Raw genomic sequence first — 18,590 nt, 5'->3', positions numbered from 1 at the left:
CCTTTGAGGTCATGGCAGGGACCGAACTAAATGAACACGAAGCGCTTGGCACGGTGTCTGGTATGTAGGCACGCTTGGTATAGAGAAGTCATATTGCTCCCACGGTTTCCGGTCATTCTTGTCCTGGGACCTCAGAAGGGTGAAGCAGCAGTGGTACATGAATAGCTAGACTGGGTGAAATTCTCCGGGTCTCTTGTAGTCCAGCCGCTCCCTCCTGTTGCATCTAGAAGAGCATTTGGTTCTTCTTTCCTCCCCCTGAGAGCTTTTCTGTATTTCTGCTTCCCCACAGGTTGGCCACCTAATCCAGGTTGCTGCAGGGAGCAGTAACCTCAAGAGAGTGACCTTGGAGCTGGGGGGAAAGAGCCCCAACATCATCATGTCAGATGCAGACAGTAAGGTTTTTTCAGGGAGGAGGTGTGGGACAAAGGCGGCCACGAGCTGTCCATACCGTGGCTCCTCTCATTTTACTGAGCTTCGGCAACCACTGGACTCAGTGTCTGTCCCCTAGGCCCGAGGAGGAAGGTCAGAGTCTGCAGCATGGCCCTCCAGCCTGCATGACCCGGTCCCTCCCCGGCTTCTCTCCTCTTTGCTCCCCACTGCTGCTGGGCCGCAGTGCTCAGTCGCCCGGCCATACCACATGCTTGCCCTCACAGCAGACCGCGCTGCCTCCTCTTTAGCCTGTTTCCCAGTCCCGCCGGGGTGCCCCCTGATTTGCCCTTCCCTGACTGCTGTGGGCTGGCTGGGTGGGTCCTGCCACCACCCTCATGCCTGTTACCACAGAGGGCTGTGACCTCCTCTCTCTTTGTGTCTGTTCACTGGGTGTCCATACCCCAGGGAAGGAGAGATCAGGTCTGTCCTGGTCGGTGCTGTTGGTGGCATGGACGGGTTAAAAAAAAAAAAAAAGGATAAGCAGACCCTGGGGCCAGGCTCATCCTCGGTTTCTTCTCATGGTTGCTTTTTTGCCTCCCCAGTGAACTGGGCCGTAGAGCAGGCCCACTTCGCCCTGTTCTTCAACCAGGGCCAGTGCTGCTGTGCAGGCTCCCGGACCTTTGTGCAAGAAGACGTGTACGCCGAGTTTGTGGAGCGGAGCGTTGCCCGGGCCAAGTCTCGTGTAGTTGGGAACCCCTTTGACAGCCAGACTGAGCAAGGGCCGCAGGTAAGCCTGGCTGCTGCAGTGGGGTCTGGGTGTCCAGAGCCAGCATGGAAGAGCAGAAGGGGTCTCAGACTCAAAGGCAGGGAGGCTTGGCTTCAAGTCTCAGCTATGCCATGTGCTAGCTGTGTGTCCCTGAGAAGCCACATGCCCTCTCTGAGCCACCGTTCTCTCATCTGTAATAATCACCTTTCTGGATCTCAAGGGCTGGCTTTAAAGTGGAAATCAATAATAGAAACCAGCTTATAAATTTCATACACATAATAAATATCAGGAGGATCTGTGTAAAAAGGAATGCATGCTTCCTGGACCTTGGCCATCCATAAAAATGCATCTTCCATGGGGCACCTGGGTGGCTCAGTTGTTAAGCGTCTGCCTTCGGCTCAGGTCACGATCCCAGGGTCCTGGGATTGAGCCCCACATCAGGCTCCCTGCTCAGCGGGAAACCTGCTTCTCCCTCTCCCACTCCCCCTGCTTGTGTTCCCTCTCTCGCTGTGTCTCTCCCTGTCAAACAAATAAATAATATCTTTAGGGAAAAAAAATGCATCTTCCAGAAGGACACACGTGTATCTGTTAACTGTGGTTATCTTTGGGGAGTGGGCCAGAGAGCCATGGCCTGGGTAGCAGAGGGACTTGACTTTATACTATTCTGAAATGTTTGAATTTAAAAAAAAATATATATATATGTGTATATATACATATATATTTATATTTATATTTTTACATATATCAAATATATATGTGTAATTTTTTTACCATGAGGACATACTCATTTTAAAGATTTTATTTATTTATTTGACAGATCACAAGTAGGCAGAGAGGCAGGCAGAGAGAGAGAGGAGGAAGCAGGCTCCCCGGGGAGCAGAGAGCCCGATGTGGGGCTTGATCCCAAGACCCTGGGATCATGACCAGAGCCGAAGGCAGAGGCTTTAACCCACTGAGCCACCCAGGTGCCCGAGGACATACTCATTTTAATCAAAACTATAGCCAACAGTAATTACAACAAGAAGAAATAGAGTGTCTCTGCCCATTTCCTCACGTCCTGAGCCTTACTCCAGCATTGCTCTTAGACCCTGCCTGTCCTGGGCTCTCTGTGCTGGCCTTCCCCTGTTACCCCCTCAAGAAGCAAGGAATCCACAGGGTCAGGGGCGATCCCAGCTCCCACCAGTCCCTACACCCACTTCTGGGTCTCACGGGTGCCTCTGTACAGGTTCCATCCTCCTGAGGGTGTCTGCTGCTAGTGACCATCCTCTCCCCAGGCTCCAGGGCTGGTCAAAACCAGTCTTTTTTTTTTTTTTTTTTTTTTTGGTCAGCGCAGGGGAGAGAGGCAGGCAGAGGCAGACCGCAGGCTCCCCACTGAGCAAGGAGCCCGATGCAGGACTTGATCCTAGGACCCCAGGATCATGATCCGAGCTGAAGGCAGACACTCAACTGAGGGAGCCACCCAGGCATCTCTAATTAATAGACTTACTTTTTAGAGCAGTTTAGGTTTATAAAAAAAAGAGCAGAAAGTATGAAGTTCCTTTCACTCCCCACCCTTCCCCTTCAGTTTCCCCGACTGCTGACATCTTGCATTAGTATGGTACATTTGTTACAACCAATGAGCCAATGTGTTGCATTATTATTAACTGAAGTCCATAGTTTACTTCAGGGCTCACTCTTGGTGTTGCTTTCTCTGGGTGTGGACAGACATACGAAGACACGAATCCACCACTGCAGTAGCATACAGAATAGTATTTGAAATTCCCCTGTGCTCCACCCATTCAAACCTCCCCTACACCAATGCTAGGCAATCACTGATCTGTTTACTGTCTGCATAGTTTTGCCTTTTCCAGAATATCCTATAGCTGGGATCATACACTATGTTGCCTTTACAGATTGGCTTCTTTCAGTTAACAATGTACATGTACATTTCCTTCATATATTTTTTTTTTAAGATTTTATTTATTTATTTGACAGAGAGAGATCACAAGTAGGCAGAGGCAGGCAGAGAGAGGGGACGGGAAGCAGGCTCCCTGCCGAGCAGAGAGCCCGATGCGGGACTCGATCCCAGGACCCTGAGATCATGACCTGAGCGGAAGGCAGCGGCCCAACACACTGAGCCACCCAGGCGCCCCTCCTTCATATTTTTTGATGACTTGATAGCTGATTCCTTTTTATGGCTGCCATTGCATGGACATACCACATTTTCCTTACCTACTTAACCTGCTGATGGGTATTTGGGTTCTTTCCACGTTCTGGCCATTGGGAATAGTGCTACTATGAATCCTAACACCTTTTTTTCCCCTCTCCTGTTTTTCTTTGTAGTTTATGGCTATTTAATTAGTAATTAATACAAAGTTGTATACAATTTTTGATAAAAAGTGTTTAAAGGAAAAAAAAAAAACCCTTGGCTCCCTTCTATGTCTGTTCCCCATAGATAACCACACATGTGTGCAGGTGCACAAACACGCAGAATTCCGTTTCTGTATATTTGTTTGAACAAAAACAGGATTATATAACATTCTACAAGCTTCCCTCATCTTTACAGAATACCTTAGGGTAGCTTTCTGTGTCAGTCCACAGATCAGTGTTTTTTGTTTTTTGTTTTTTTTTTTTTTAAACTGGGCTCCATGCCCAGTGGGAGGTTTGAACTCATGACCCTGAGATCAAGGGTCCTCCATGCTCTACCAGTGGAGCCAGCCAGGTGCCTCACACAGATCTGTTATTACCAAGGACACAATATACATTACATACACATACAGTAATTATTTTAGCCAGTCCCTCTACTGACATATACTTAGAACTGTTTCTGTTTCTTACTTTTATAAAGTGCTCCTCAGTGAATATCCTTGTTTAGGTCCCTTTGTGACAATGTAGAATAAATTTCCAAGTTAAATAGTTGGGTCAAAGGGAATGAGTATTTCTTTTTTTTTTTCTTTTTTAAAAATTTTTATTTATTTATTTGACAGACAGAGATCACAGGTAGGCAGAGAGGCAGGCAGAGAGAGAGGAGGAAGCAGGCTCCCTGCTGAGCAGAGAGCCCAATGTGGGGCTTGATCCCAGCACCCTGGGATCATGATCTGAGCTTCTTGAAGGCAGAGGCTTTAACCCCCTGAGCCACCCAGGCACCCTGAGTATTTCATTTTTTGACCAGTATTAATAAAGTACCTGCCAAAAGGGCTGTACCACTTTATAGGCCTTTTTTTAAGCTGAGATACAACTGACATACGACATCGTATTAGTCCTTCTGAGAGCATATGAATATGAGTATTATGTAACATACCCTTGCCATCAATGTATTTTCTTCTTTTTCTTCTTATTATTTTTGATCTGGAATGCTTCACGAATCTGCTGTCCTTGGGCAGGGGCCATGCTAATCTCTGTATGCTTGCAATTTTAGTGCTGCTGAAGCAAGCACATTTATTTTTTCACTATTTTATTTATTTTTTTATTTTTATTTTTTTCACTGTTTTAAATTCTTAATTATTCATAGTTGGAAAATAAAAACAGTGGGTTTGATATGCATTTCTTTGAGGGCTAACGAGATTGGTTGACCCTTTTCTTAACGTTTACTGGCCCCTCAGAGTTCCTCTTCTGAGCCTCGCTTATTCCTAAGCTTCTCTGGTTGCTCAGTTATTGTCATTCATTGCCTGTGTAGTTCTAAGCCTAAAGCTAGGAGAGGTCTGGCTCTAGCCATCTCTGAAACTTTGGACTCCTTTTCCCACAGGTGGACGAAACTCAGTTTAAGAAGGTCCTTGGTTATATCAAATCTGGGAAGGAGGAGGGAGCGAAGCTGCTGTGTGGTGGAGGGGCAGCTGCTGACCGTGGCTACTTCATTCAGCCCACCGTGTTCGGAGACGTGCAAGACAGCATGACCATCGCCAGGGAGGAGGTTAGCCTGGGGCCAGCACTCCGGGGAATGTTCTTAGGAGAAGTGGACAGTTAAGTCTGGTGTCTTTGTACCATGACCCATCCTCTGGCTTTGGGCCAAATCTTGGCTCTCTGAGACAGATTATTTAAATTCTATCTAATCTTGTCCCCCTCTTCCAACCTTTATGGCTGCTGGGGAAAACTTCCAGATTCCCTTGCACAGTTTCCAGGCCCTTTGTGTTGTGGGCCCTGCAAGCCATGGGTCAAGGAGTGGTTTTGCTCAGCCCTTTTATGCTCTTTATATAAGCAGGACATTGGACTTGACCAAAGGGCTATGATTTTTCCACGTGGCAAGGTTCCCGATGTTCTTCCCCTTAGCACTCATTATGAACATAGGAGAGCAGCTCTGGCTCACTCATTCATTCATTTCACAAATACTCAGTGCCTGCTATGCGCCAGGCTCTCAACAGACACTGGAGATGCAGAGGTATCCAAGACGTGTTCCCTGCCCTTCTAGGGTCCACACACGCTCCCCTTCATGTATACAGGGACAGCATTTCCTCTGTGTATATAATTCAAAATAAAATAATATGAAATACTAAAAATATATAATAAAATAAAATAATATGAAAATGCAAAATCAGGGGAAGGAAGTCCCACAGAGTTCTACCTCTTTCCCCATCATGACGATTTGAGGCTTCAAATCCCAGAAGGATGGGGGGTGCTTCTGCTTGGCCAGTGCCTGAAGCACATGACGCCCCATCCCATAGTCCTGCTCCAACCATGATGAGCTCCTGGCACCCTTCTCCCACCTCTCGCCTCGACACTCCCCCGGCAGTCCTGTAATCAGCCATTTCTTCAAGAAGTCCTACCTCCTTTTAGTGAAAAGTGGGATTTCCTGAGGATGGGCGCTGGGTGTGTTTCTGCTTGGAACTCTGTTTCTCTCCTCCCTGCTCCCCACCTGGACTCTGGTTTGGCCAGTGTCACCAGTTGGTTGTCACTTCGTCAAAGCCTCACCCTTGCTCTCCACTTGGCCCGCCCAGGAGCTCCCAGCACTCATTACATTGCTTGTAACGGTTCCTTCTAAGGCCCTGACTACATTAGAACCACCCACACTGCATTCCCACACCCCCACAGCAGCCCACATATCTGGCCCCTGTGACTTCGTTTTTGAATCTCATTCTCCACTAAAAAGAACAGGATTCCTTGAAGAAATAGCTCATGCCAGGAATAGGGCAGAGAAAATACAAAATAAACTTGGATGTCTTGAGAGCAGAGACCCTGTTTCTTTCACAGTTACTTCTTCAGCTTTTAGTGTGTGCCTTGCTGAAAAACTGGTGTAAATTCTCTGAAACTAAATCTGCGTGTAACAACATACCAGAAGCCCCTACCTTGCAGGATTGTTCAGAAATAAGACCAGCTATGTAAATACGTAGCATACAGAATGTAACCGATCTCCATTAGCTTCCTTCCCTTTGTGTTTCATTGAGCTCAGGAGCTGTTGTCTTCCTGTGGAACTCTTAGGCTCTGTCTGAAATGATCTGCTCAGCACTGTGAAAGCTAGATGGCAGGAGGTTTCCATGTCTGCTACACCCTCCCAACTGTGCACTCTCTCACCGCAGATCTTTGGGCCAGTGATGCAGATCCTGAAGTTCAAGACCATAGAGGAAGTCATTGAGAGAGCCAACAATTCCAAGTATGGGTTGGCTGCAGCTGTCTTCACCAAGGACTTGGACAAGGCCAATTATCTGTCCCAAGCCCTCCAGGCAGGCACTGTGTGGTAAGAGCCTCCTGGCAACCCCTCACAACCTAGGTAGGGATCCTCAAGTCCGGGTCTTCTGGAATCTGGTGCTCACACCCCAAAATTTGGGGCGTGGTTTCAGTTTCTCCTGGGTCAGGGCGTGGTATAGCAGACAGAGATTTCCCATCCCCTCTCCTGTAGATTAAACTTCCCTCCAGTACATATGCCCATGCAGCTTTGTTCTCGGGCAAACAGATGGATGACTGGGATGGCGGCTCCTTACCAAGTGAACAAGGGCAGGAGACCGGAGCTAAGGGTCTAGAGCTATGTGTAATACTGGTCTTATGAGCTTAGCACTACTTCACACACCCTAGGATGGCTATAATTTTAAAACAAGGGGCACCTGGGTGGCTAAGTGGGTTAAGCCTCTGCCTTCAGCTCAGGTCATGATACCAGGGTCCTGAGATAGAGCCCCACATCAGGTTCTCTGCTCAGTAGGGAGCCTGCTTCCCTTCTCCTTCTGCCTGGCTCTCTGCCTACTTGTGATCTCTCTCTCTCTCTCTGTCAAATAAATAAATCTTTATAAAACAAAACAAAACAAAATACCAGGTATTGATGAGGGATGTGGAGAAATTTGAACCCTTACATGTTGCTGGTGGGAATATAAAATGTTGGAGCCATCATGGGTAACAGTCTGGCAGCTCCTCAGCAAGTTAAATGTAGAATTATCCTAGGACCCAGCAATTCTACTGCTAGGTATATATACCCAAGAGAAATAAAAACATCTATCTGTCTACACAAAAAAGTATACCTGAATGTTCATACCAGGTTATTGATAATATCCAAAAGGTGAAGATGACCTAAATGTCCATCAGTTGATGAATGGATAAACAAAACGTGGTCTGTCACTGGACTATCATTCAGCCAAAAAAGGAATAAAGTGCTGATACATTCTGTAAACACAGATGAACCTTGAAAGCATGATAGTAAGTGAAAGAAGCCAGACACAAAAGGCTACATGCTGTGTGATACCATCTATATGAAATGTCCAGAATAGACAAATCCATAAAGACAGAAAGTAGATTAGAGGCTTCCAGGGGCTAGGAGAGGAGGGGAGTGAGGAATAACTGCTTATTGGGTAGAGTTCTTTGTGCGGTGATAGAAACATTCTGGAATTAGGTGGAAGTGATGGTTGCACCACGCTGAGTCTGCTATATCCCCTCAACTGTGCACCTGAAAGTGGTGAATTTCAAATTCAATTAATGTTTTAATTTTTTTAAAAAAAGATTTTATTTATTTATCAGAGAGAGAGGGGGAGAAAGCGAGCACAGGCAGACAGAATGGCAGGCAGAGGCAGAGGGAGAAGCAGGCTCCCTGCGGAGCAAGGAGCCCGATGTGGGACTCGATCCCAGGACGCTGGGATCATGACCTGAGCCGAAGGCAGCTGCTTAACCAACTGAGCCACCCAGGCGTTCCTTTTTTTTTTTAAGATTTTTTATTTATTTGACAGAGAGAGATCACAAGTAGGTGGAGAGGCAGGCAGAGAGAGAGAGAGGAGGAAGCAGGCTCCCTGCTGAGCAGAGAGCCCGATGCGGGACTCGATCCAAGGACCCCGAGATCATGACCTGAGCCGAAGGCGACTTAACCCACTGAGCCACCCAGGTGCCCAATGTTTTAATAATTTTTAAGGGCGCCTAGGTGGCTCAGTGGGTTAAGTGTCTGCCTTCAGCTCAGGTCATGATCTTAGGGACCTATGATCAAGTCCTGCATCAGGCTCTCTGCTCAACAGGGAGTCTCCTTCACCCTCTCACTCTCCCTTTGTGCTCTAGTGCTCTGAAATAAAATTTTTTAAAATTTAGTAATTTTTTTAAATGGCAAAAAAAACAGTACCTGGTTAGCACAAACGATTCATTCAAACAGGAAGCTCTGATGTGTGCACCCTGTTACTAACATTCATCTCTGACCACACCATGAGGGGTGATGACTTAACAGCTTTTTTTCATGTGGTTTGCTTTTGGCTCCTACATGGCTATTTATAACTACAGGTCGACCCATCTATTTTTCCTCAGTAATATTTTAGAGCCATTCAGGATGTTGGAGGGGTATGACAACCTATCTACTATAAGTTACTTCTGAAATCTTGTTTCAAATTATAGGGTCAACTGCTATGATGTGTTTGGGGCCCAGTCCCCGTTCGGTGGCTACAAGATGTCTGGGAGCGGCCGGGAGCTGGGCGAGTACGGGCTGCAGGCATACACCGAGGTGAAAACGGTGAGTATGGGCGCCTTCTCAGCTCTCTCTGGTGCCTGACTCCCATCAGCACTTATTACTTATTTCTTGTTTTAAGCCACAGAAAAGGGTGAGGACCCAGTCTCTGCTCTGTCTCATGGGAAATACTTGGCACCTGGCCATCACTACGCCTACACACTCCTTTGCTAGGCTATTACACACCAAGTTTTATAAGACTTGAGAGAAGGACAGATCCCAGTGGGTCAAAGCAGTAAGGGGAAAGCTTCTAATAAGAATCAAGCTATGAAGGGCACCTGAGTGGCTCAGTGGGTTAAAGCCTCTGCCTTTGGCTCGGGTCATGATCCCAGGGTCCTGGGATCGAACCCCAATCGGGCTCTCTGCTCAGCAGGGAACCTGCTTCCTCCCCTCTCTCTCTCTCTCTCTGCCTGCCTCTCTGCCCACTTGTGATCTCTGTCTGTCAAATAAATAATCTTAAAAAAAAAAAGAGAGAGAGAATCAAGCTGTGAGGCATTAGAGACCAAGGGCCATAAATATACCAATATCCTTTGATTTCATAATGTCGGTGATAGGAATACAGCCTGAAGGATGAATCAGAAGTACAAAGAAAGTGATATTCCATAACTGTTCATCACAACATGGTCTCTCAAATATGGAAAAGTCAAATGTAACATAAATGCCCAATAAATTATGGAACACCCAAATCATGATTTACTAGGTAGCCATTAAAAATCTTTTCTGTAGGGGGTAACTGGGGTGGCACAGTTGGCTGGGCATCTGACTCTTGGTTTCGGCTCAGGTCATGGTCTCAGGGCCGTGAGATCGAGCCCCACGTTGGGCTGCATGCTCAGTGTAGAGTCGGCTTGAGGATTCTCTCTCTCTCCCTCTACCCTGCCCCGTCCCCCATGTGGGCCGGCTCGGCTCTCTCCTGCTCTCAAATAAATAAATAAACAAATAAATAAATAAATCCTTTAAAAATACTTTTGTAGGATATTTGACATGGAAAATCATCATCCTTTAAAGTGAAAAGATAGGGACGCCTGGGTGGCTCAGTTGGTTAAGCAGCTGCCTTCGGCTCGGGTCATGGTCCCAGCGTCCTGGGATCGAGTCCCATATCGGGCTCCTTGCTCGGCGGGGAGCCTGCTTCTCCCTCTGATTCTGCCTGCCACTCTGTCTGCCTGTGCTTGCTCTCTCTCCCTCTCTCTCTCTGAAAAATAAATAAAATCTTTAAAAAAAAAAAAAAAAGTGAAAAGCTAGGCTACAAAGCCATACATGCAGTGTAAGCCCAATATAAAGACTATATATACATACACATACACTTAGGTACCTTTATTTAAAATTATGGAGAAGATAGCAAAGAAAGGCACCAAAGCGAAAATGGTTTTTTCTACAAGGGACACCAATTACAGTTTAACCAGGCAACAGACGCACAAGTGATATTTAAAGAAAAGAGTAACGGCAGAGCTGGACTTTCCCGGGATTGGGAAAGAGAAGGCTCAGGGCATGCAACCCAGCCAGGAGGAGCAGGGTGAGAAGGGCGGACGGGCACTTCCCTCAGTCATCTGGTAAGCCACAACCTGTGTTCTCAAGAAGCTCGTTGGATTAACATAAACCTGTTTGCCTGTTTATTTAAAATTGTCCAGGGGCGCCTGGATGGCTCAGTTGGTTAAGCCTCTGCCTTCAGCTTGGGTCATGGTCCCAGGATGGATCAAGCCCTGTGTCCGGCTCCCTGCTCAGCAGGGGAGTCCGTTTCTCCCTCTCCTTCTGCCCCTGCTCATGTGCTCACACACACTCTCTCTCTCTCAGATAAATAAAATCCTTTTTGAAAAAATAAATAAAATTGTCCGCTATAAGAGGCAAGACCCAGATTTGACCACGACACTCACTGGCCTGTAACTGCTCATCAAAACAGTGATCAGATTATTTAGGCCCGGTGTAGGGGGGCGGTGCTAGGACTGAGCCCCAGGAGTCACAGCAGCAGGATTGCTTGAGGGCAGTGGGAGGCAGAGCCTGAAAAGAGGAGGCTTGAGTTGAGGTGGTTTGTGCAGGAATCCAGGTGTAAGTTGCTGATGCTGGAGGGCTCAGGCACTGGGATATTGGAGAATGGGAAGAAGCTTTTTGAAGAAAAGAAGTGGCAGGACTTGATGGCTGGAGTGTGGAGGCTGCCCGCGAAGGAGGCACAGCTGCTTCAGCTCCGTGCCAGGCACTGTGCTTTGTGCACGTGATGCTAAAGATTCCTGTATTTTGATTTTGGGGACCTTGCGTGATAATTCTGACAGAAATATGATTCAAGGGGCACCTGGGTGGCTCGGTTGTTAAGCGTCTGCCTTCGGCTCAGGTTATGATTCCAGGATCCTGGGATTGAGCCCTGCCTCAGGCTCCATGCTCGGCGGGAAGCCTGCTTCTCCCACTCCCTCTGCCCCTGCTTGTGTTCCCTCTCTCACTGTGTCTCTGTCAAATAAATAAATAAAATCTTTAAAAAAGTAGGATTAAAAACTGTTCAGAAGAGAAATGCAGTTTGCAAGGGAGACTGATGAGAAGATGTCTTCTTTTGAAGTCATCCTTCCAGAGAGCTTACTTTGTCCAGAATCTGCTAGACTTCCTTATGCAGGTCGTCTGGGTCAGTGCTCACAACAGGCTCAGGAAGGAGATTCTGTCATTACCCCATCATACAGATGAGGAAGCAATGCACACAGAGGTGAAGCCCTTGCCCCATGGGGGGTAAAACAGGGATTTAACCCCAATTGCACCTGAGTCTGGAATCTTCCCACTTAACACACTGAGACATCCATGAACTATCAGCATGTTATTTTTTTTCCTTTGATTGTTTTGGAGGAAAGTACAGAGGTAGGTCAGGGTCACTCAAGCTCAGCACTATCGACATTTGGAGTTATGTAATTCTTTTTTTTTTTTTAAGATTTTCTATTTATTTATTTGACAGACAGAGATCACAAGTAGGCAGAGAGGCAGGCAGAGAGAGGAAGAAGCAGGCTCCCTGCTGAGAAGAGAGCCTGATTCGGGGCTCGATCCCAGGACCCTGGGATCATGACCTGAACCGAAGGCAGAGGCTTTAACCCACTGAGCCACCCAGGCGCCCCAGGAGTTGTGTAATTCTTGTGGGGTCTGTCCTGTGCACTGTGGGACATTCCATGAGCAGCATTCCTGACTTCTACCTACTAGATGCCATAGTGATCTCCCCTCTTCTGCCCGCTGACAATCAAAAAATGACTGGGTTAAGGGGAGGCAGAGAGTGTTATGCAGAATAGGGTCCTGGCGATGTCCCTGGGATTGGCCAGTTGTCTGTCAAGTTATCAGAAGTAAAGGAAGCTGTTGTGCTCGTTCTCAGGCAGCACGCCAGCTGAGGGTGTCCACAGATTGCAGGGAAGCATGAAGACTGAACAGCTGCTCTGTACTCTTCTTACAGGTCACGATCAAAGTGCCTCAGAAGAACTCCTGAAGAACTGTGCCGACTCCCTCATCCAGCAGCGGAGGTCAAGGACGTCAGCAGCAAAATCAAGAAGAATGACCCTGGCACACTAAAAGTCTCGAAAGAGAAATTTTCTCACTAAATCTCTTGATCAAGAAAGTCTCAGAACTTGAGTTGCTAGATAGGGGAGCGGGTGTGGGGCAAAGAGTCCGGGAAAGCGTTTTACATGCTAGCAGTACTGCTAGTTTTCAGGCTGGTTTTCCAAAACTAGATTCAAGTGTCTTATCCTGTCCATCGGAGAGACTTCTGTAACTTGAGTCAATGGGGAACAAAAAGCCATGGTTTATACTTGTACTAACAAGTTGGGCAACAGCTAGTACCTTCCTCTGTATACTGGACTAAAATTCATTAAAAACAATGCTGCTGTTAACTTTTTGGTTAACTCTTTGTGCATCTCAGTAACCCATGGAAATACTACCACACAGGGATGTTGTCCTCTCTGTGTGTGTGTCACACCGTATATATGCTACTGCCCTTTCCCTCCTGTGGGGAAATAGCTTTTGTTTCCTCTCTCCATCCTGTCTACCTGTGGCCGGCCCTGTGCTAGGCCCCTAGGGAAAGCACCAAAACAGGACTCCCAAGCCCTGCCCTCAGAGAGGGGGCGGTCAACCAGGAAAGACACATTTCACATTCAATGTTTGTTGTCTTTTTTTTTTTTTTTTTTAAGATTTTATTTATTTATTCGACAGATCACAAGTAGGCAGAGAGGCAGGCAGAGAGAAAGGGAAGCAGGCTCCCCACGGAGCAGAGAGCCCGATGCAGGGCTCGATCCCAGGACCCTGAGATCATGACCTGAGCCAAAGGCAGAGGCTTAACCCACTGAGCCACCCAGGCACCCCTGTTGTCCTTGTTTTAAGTTGAAGAACTTGGGTCAAAGTAAAATGAGACCGGTTCGTGCTGATAAAGTTCACGAGATTAATTTGGAAGTCAGATGTCTGTTTATTCATCTTAAGTGAAGCCTGTATTCCTGTAACCAGACCTCGCAAATCTCCTGTCCAGAACACTGCCCTAGTTTAGTTAAGGGACCTGTAATTAGGATTATTAGTAAACGAGGAATCTGAAGATTCCTTGGTGAGTAATGGACTCGGCAAAAAGCCGTATAGCTGTAGTTTGTCAAGGTTGTGATCATGTGTGGGTCACAGATTAACAATGTGAGGAGAAGTCTCATTTCTCCTAAAGAAAACCCACCTTCTGTATCATTCTGCCGACAGTGTCCAGGTGCTGTGGCGCACGCTGCCTGACTCCCAGTTTCACTCAGGCCAAGCCACATTTTGGTCAACAATTCCTATTCCACTAAAAACTAATCTGACTTATTTGAATAGTGCTTCCTAATTTTTGTCATATGCATATACCTGTATCAATTTTTTCTTTAAATCGACTCTTATTTAGATAAAAAATGAAGGACCTTATTGCCATACAGAAAAAACTGCATTCAGCTGCCATAAGTAGAAGGCATCATCAAAAAAGAGGAAAGCAAAACAATGTGACTACATTTCAAATAAGAAAATACAAATAACCTTAATCACTTGGGTTATGTATATATTCATACACACACACACACACACACACACACATAAATATACTCCTTCCACAGTTGTTCATACCTGAAATCAGTGTGCCACAATGAGGAGCCTAGGATTTGAAGACCAGTGGGCAGAAACATTCCCCTTCTTACTTCAGGATGAGATGGGGTTCACTGCCAAGAAAATGATTCTGTATTTTAGCTTTGATGCTAACCAGCAACAACAGTGTCAGGACACATGAAGCTAGCAAAGCTTTGAACCTGCCCCTGTTCTCCCAACCTGCAGTAGCCCCCCAGGCTGAGGGGGGCCCACTGTAGCTGGGGTGGGGTCGTCAGCTGAACCTGGACAGCCCGTCAGGGTACACATACACACCCGGTGGGTGGGTGGGGGGCGGGGGGCACAGGGAGCGGCAGTAAACATAGGAACATAAAAGGAAGAGGGTATTCTGAGAGTGTGAAAGGGAGATGCTTGACCCAAGTGGCCAGCTGGAGGGAAAGATCACAAACTCCCTTCACACTTAACCTTCATCCACTGTAAACATTTTTTGGGAGGTTACTGAGTGCTAGGTACTGGCAATGCAAGAATGAATCAGCCACACTTACACCTCCAGAAGCACAGAATCTGGTAAGCCCAGTCAGACTCTCCAAGGAGATGATTATAGTTAACTATCTGTCTTCAGCTCAGGTCATGATCCTGGAGTTCTGGGATCGAGCCCTGAGTTGGGCTCCCTGCTCACTGGGGAGCCTGCTTCTCCCTTTCCCTCTGCTGCTTCCCCTGCCTGTGCTCGCTCATCTTCTCTCTCTGTCAAATAAATAAATAAAATCTTGGAAGAGAGAAAAGAGGTGATTATAACAGAATACAGGTGCCGGGTACAATGACCGTGATCAGATAATTGTCATGGAAAGCAAAGAAGGGCCCCTGTTGACTGCAGGCTCAGAAGAAAGCTCCCTAGAGGGCACTCACACTGTCTTTTATTTATTTTCCAGGCTTCTTGGCAGAGGTTCAGTTCCTGAAGGCTTGAGCCTGGGTTATTGCCCTACAACTTGTGCCCCTTATGTAAGCAGGAGTACCACTCCTACCTGCTTAGTATTTACCCTAAGCTATACTAAAGGCATGTGAAAGTGATGTAGGACACAGAGGCAGAAGGAAATGTAGATAAATAAACACCTTCTAACATGCTGCCTGACAAATACTTGAGGAGGCAGACAGAGTATAACGTTCCTCCAGCAAACTCCCAACTGTCTTAATGTGAATGCTTTACTTTAGGGAAGCTCTACCTTAGCTTGACAATGCAAGACTTTCTGGATGCTGTGAGTCTTCAGCATATGAAATCCTTCTGGAACTTTCCTTAGCTTTACTTTTCCCAACCCCAAAGTATATAATCAGTTGCCCTTCACTGTCCTGGGGCAGGAGCTCTTTCTACCCAAGGGTCCTCTCCCTGTGCTTTAATAAAATCACCTTTTTTGCACCAAAGACCTCTTAAGAATTCTTTCTTAGCCATCAGCTCTGGACCCCAACCACACACTCCAAAAACTACGTCAAAAGTCTGATTTTCACAAGTTAAAAACATGACTCATGAACGAATATAAAAGAAGATAGGTCAAACCTTTACTTATTAATTAATGAGGGAACTGTAAGGGCCTATTCAGCCAGAGTGGCCCCACCCTGGTTGAACTGCCATTTTGTTGTAAAACTTAAAATTGACTCTGCCCCTGCCCCCAGGGGAACTTAAAAACAAGTCCCGGAAACCAGTCCCAGGTAACAAAGCCCAAATACAAGGGCGGGTCAGGCCAGGTGGAGACATCCGATCAGTGGGGGGACGCATGCTGTCTCCCTAGTTACCAAGGAGTATGGGCCCCGCCCTTTGGGCACCTTTTGGGTGCCAATTCTGACCAAGGTGATAGGCTGGTTCAAATGTCTGCTAGGGTAAATTGTAATTCAATTGGTCATCTAGCATGACTGTGCAGCTTTCTCTGTGTGTCACAATTTCATTGGCCACCTGTGTGTGGCCAGGCCCAACCACATGACCTTTGCTCTATAAAAGTTAGTCTGAGAAACAGAGAGAGGTCGCCCTCTCTGCAAGGGGCGGCCCTGACCAGTCTGTTTGACGGTCGGTTTGATTCTTGATGCTTGGTGCGAAATAAAGCTTTGTTTGACCTTCGCTTTGTATCAGTCTCGCTCCTTTGACCATGGACCCAACACTGGGGGCTCGTCCGCGATCAAACGATGAGAACTGAGCCAGCATCAGAATTTCTGGGAAAGGGCGCCTGGGTGGCTCAGTGGGTTAAGCCGCTGCCTTCGGCTCGGGTCATGATCTCAGGGTCCTGGGATCGAGTCCCGCATCGGGCTCTCTGCTCAGCGGGGAGCCTGCTTCCTCCTCTCTCTCTCTGCCTGCCTCTATGCCTACTTGTAATCTCTCTCTGTCAAATAAATAAATAAAATCTTTAAAAAAAAAAAAAAAGAAAGAATTTCTGGGAAAAGCCTTCGGAGGTAAGATCTCAAGACCCCTTGAGATCCTGTCTGTCTGTCTGTCTGGTTGCGGAGCTCCAGGGTAAAGCCCACCGGGGAGAAGCTGGACGCAGCACTGCTCTCCAGGGCTGAAGTGGAGGTGGGGACGCCCCATCTCTCGGGGGGTGGGGGGGGGATCGGCAGGGGGTACGGGCCCTCCCAGGTGGTCAGGGAACCAAGAAAATCCCCTCCAGCGGCAGGTTGCGTTTTTGAGTTGGGATTATATCTTGCACACCTTTGGGATTGACATCTGGTCCATCTGGTCGAAGAAGGGCCACTGGGTCTGTGACTGTCTTTGTCTTGTCTTTTGTTGTCTGCTGTGTTGTTTGTTGTGTTTAAAGAAATGGGGCAAGCAGAGAGTAAGGGGGCTCTTTCATCTCTCTGTTCCTCCTAATAGATGTGGGGCTTCTCCCTCACTCATTTCTCATGTTAATGGCTATAACTAGAGCCAACTGGGGTTAGTCTAACTCGAGACAGAGACTGTAAGGAATATTCCCAAGCAGCTGCCGAAACTCCCTTTGTTTCGGGGAAATTCCCTGTCTTCTCTGGCCTGACCTGGACTTCTTAACCCCTCCCCATTGCTGGCAGGAAAGCATGGTGTCTGCTCCTCTCTTGGAGCTGATGAGCTCTAAAACTAGGAACCCTTCCTCTTCCTTCTGGCGGCACTTACTTCTGTTCTTCACTGTCAGGAAACAAGAAATCCGCCCTGAGACCCAACACCCCCAACTCCGGATCTTCCCACCCAGGTCTCAGGTAAACGTTCGAAGTAGAGTGGGCCCAGGTGGAACGTAAATCAGTATTTGAACTAAGTTAAGTTTGTTGGGTTAATTAGGATGAACATGTCTTTTGAGTTAACAGCAGTAAATGTGAAACTCCAATCAAAGTTTACTTAAGATCAAATAAGCTCGTGTTATTTCTGTTAAAATCTGTGTTAAAATCTATTAGCAAAGAGATGACTGAACTGGTGGTTAATTGTCTCAAAGTTTGTTTTTTTTTTTTTTAAAGATTTTATTTATTTATTTGACAGAGATCACAAGTAGGCAGAGAGGCAGGCAGAGAGAGGAGGAAGCAGAGAGCTGAGCAGAGAGCCCGATGTGGGACTCGATCCCAGGACCCCGAGATCATGACCCGAGCTGAAGGCTGCGGCTTAACCCACTGAGCCACCCAGGTGCCCCTGTCTCAAAGTTTTAATGGGTAATTTGTTAAAGTAACTTTCAAAGTCTTTGGTAACCTGAAACTTTAAAGTTTTGGTTGAATGACAAATGGAATTAAATTATGGACATCTAGGTCTTGACCAAACAGGAAAAAATGCTAAGTCATTAATTACTGGATGTAGGTTTATGCTTTTGACTCCTTACTGCAAAGAAACTAAATATTTAAATCTTGGTAAGCATGTTTGTGCTTAATTGATTGATAAATTTGCCATCTAAAGAATTCTGGGGCCATTCACAATTGGTTAACAACTGATTAAGGTGTTTCTAAGAGTACAAAATTCTGCTAAGTGTAACTAAGACTGATGGAAATAAGGGAAACAACTCTGCATGTAGGAAAGTAGATGATATGTAAGAAAGATTTAAGAAATGGGAGTACACTTTGTTGAAAGTAAAAAAAGGTAATTTTGTCCTAAATGAAATGGTTGTTTAAAAAAAAAAATGGCTTGGGTTTAAAAAAAAAAAAAGGGCGCCTTGGTGGCTCAGTGGGTTAAAGCCTCTGCTTGCGGCCCGGGTCATGGTCCCGGGGTCCTGGGATCGAGCCCCACATTGGGCTCTCTGCTCAGCAGGGAGCCTGCTTCCTCCTCTCTCTGCCTGCCTCTCTGCCTACTTGTGATCTCTGTCAAATAAATAAATAAAATGTTTTTAAAAAAATGGCTTGGGACAAAACCTGAATGCAAAGGAAAGTTGTAAAAGATTTGTGAAGGGAAATCTTCAGAAAAGGAATTTTAGATATGGTCAGGATGGATTAAGGAAAAAAAAGAGAGAGAGAGAAAAAACCAGATGCCTGATTCTGTTTCAATAAGAAAAGAAAGAAAAACAGCCCCCAAGGTGATTTAGCACTCTCCTGACATACCTCCACATAGATTAT

The 18,590-nt window shown here is 46.5% G+C and overlaps 2 protein-coding genes across 3 annotated transcripts in view; one reads left to right on the top strand and one right to left on the bottom strand.

The window, feature by feature from the left end:
- ALDH2 (aldehyde dehydrogenase 2 family member) overlaps positions 1-12,847 on the top strand; it is a 32,335-nt gene extending 19,488 nt beyond the window's left edge. Inside the window, exons 8-13 of the mRNA XM_044244261.1 lie at positions 290-392; positions 972-1,156; positions 4,860-5,024; positions 6,625-6,782; positions 8,900-9,014; positions 12,415-12,847. Of these exons, the coding sequence (XP_044100196.1) occupies positions 290-392; positions 972-1,156; positions 4,860-5,024; positions 6,625-6,782; positions 8,900-9,014; positions 12,415-12,447 (759 nt within the window). The 3' untranslated portion in view covers positions 12,448-12,847. The remainder of the gene's footprint in view (positions 1-289; positions 393-971; positions 1,157-4,859; positions 5,025-6,624; positions 6,783-8,899; positions 9,015-12,414) is intronic.
- Positions 1-18,590, bottom strand: part of LOC122903422 (BRCA1 associated protein) — a 154,668-nt gene that overhangs the window by 111,558 nt on the left and 24,520 nt on the right. For both annotated transcript variants that reach the window (XM_044244259.1, XM_044244258.1), the window contains exon 2: positions 14,082-14,173. The gene's annotated coding sequence lies outside the window, so the exon portion shown is untranslated. The remainder of the gene's footprint in view (positions 1-14,081; positions 14,174-18,590) is intronic.

This window comes from Neovison vison, chromosome 3 (genome assembly GCF_020171115.1).
Source record: "Neovison vison isolate M4711 chromosome 3, ASM_NN_V1, whole genome shotgun sequence".
Taxonomy (NCBI): Eukaryota; Metazoa; Chordata; class Mammalia; order Carnivora; family Mustelidae; genus Neogale; species Neogale vison.
The sequence above is the reverse complement of the archived record's forward strand: the minus strand, read 5'-3'. Positions and strand labels throughout refer to the sequence as shown.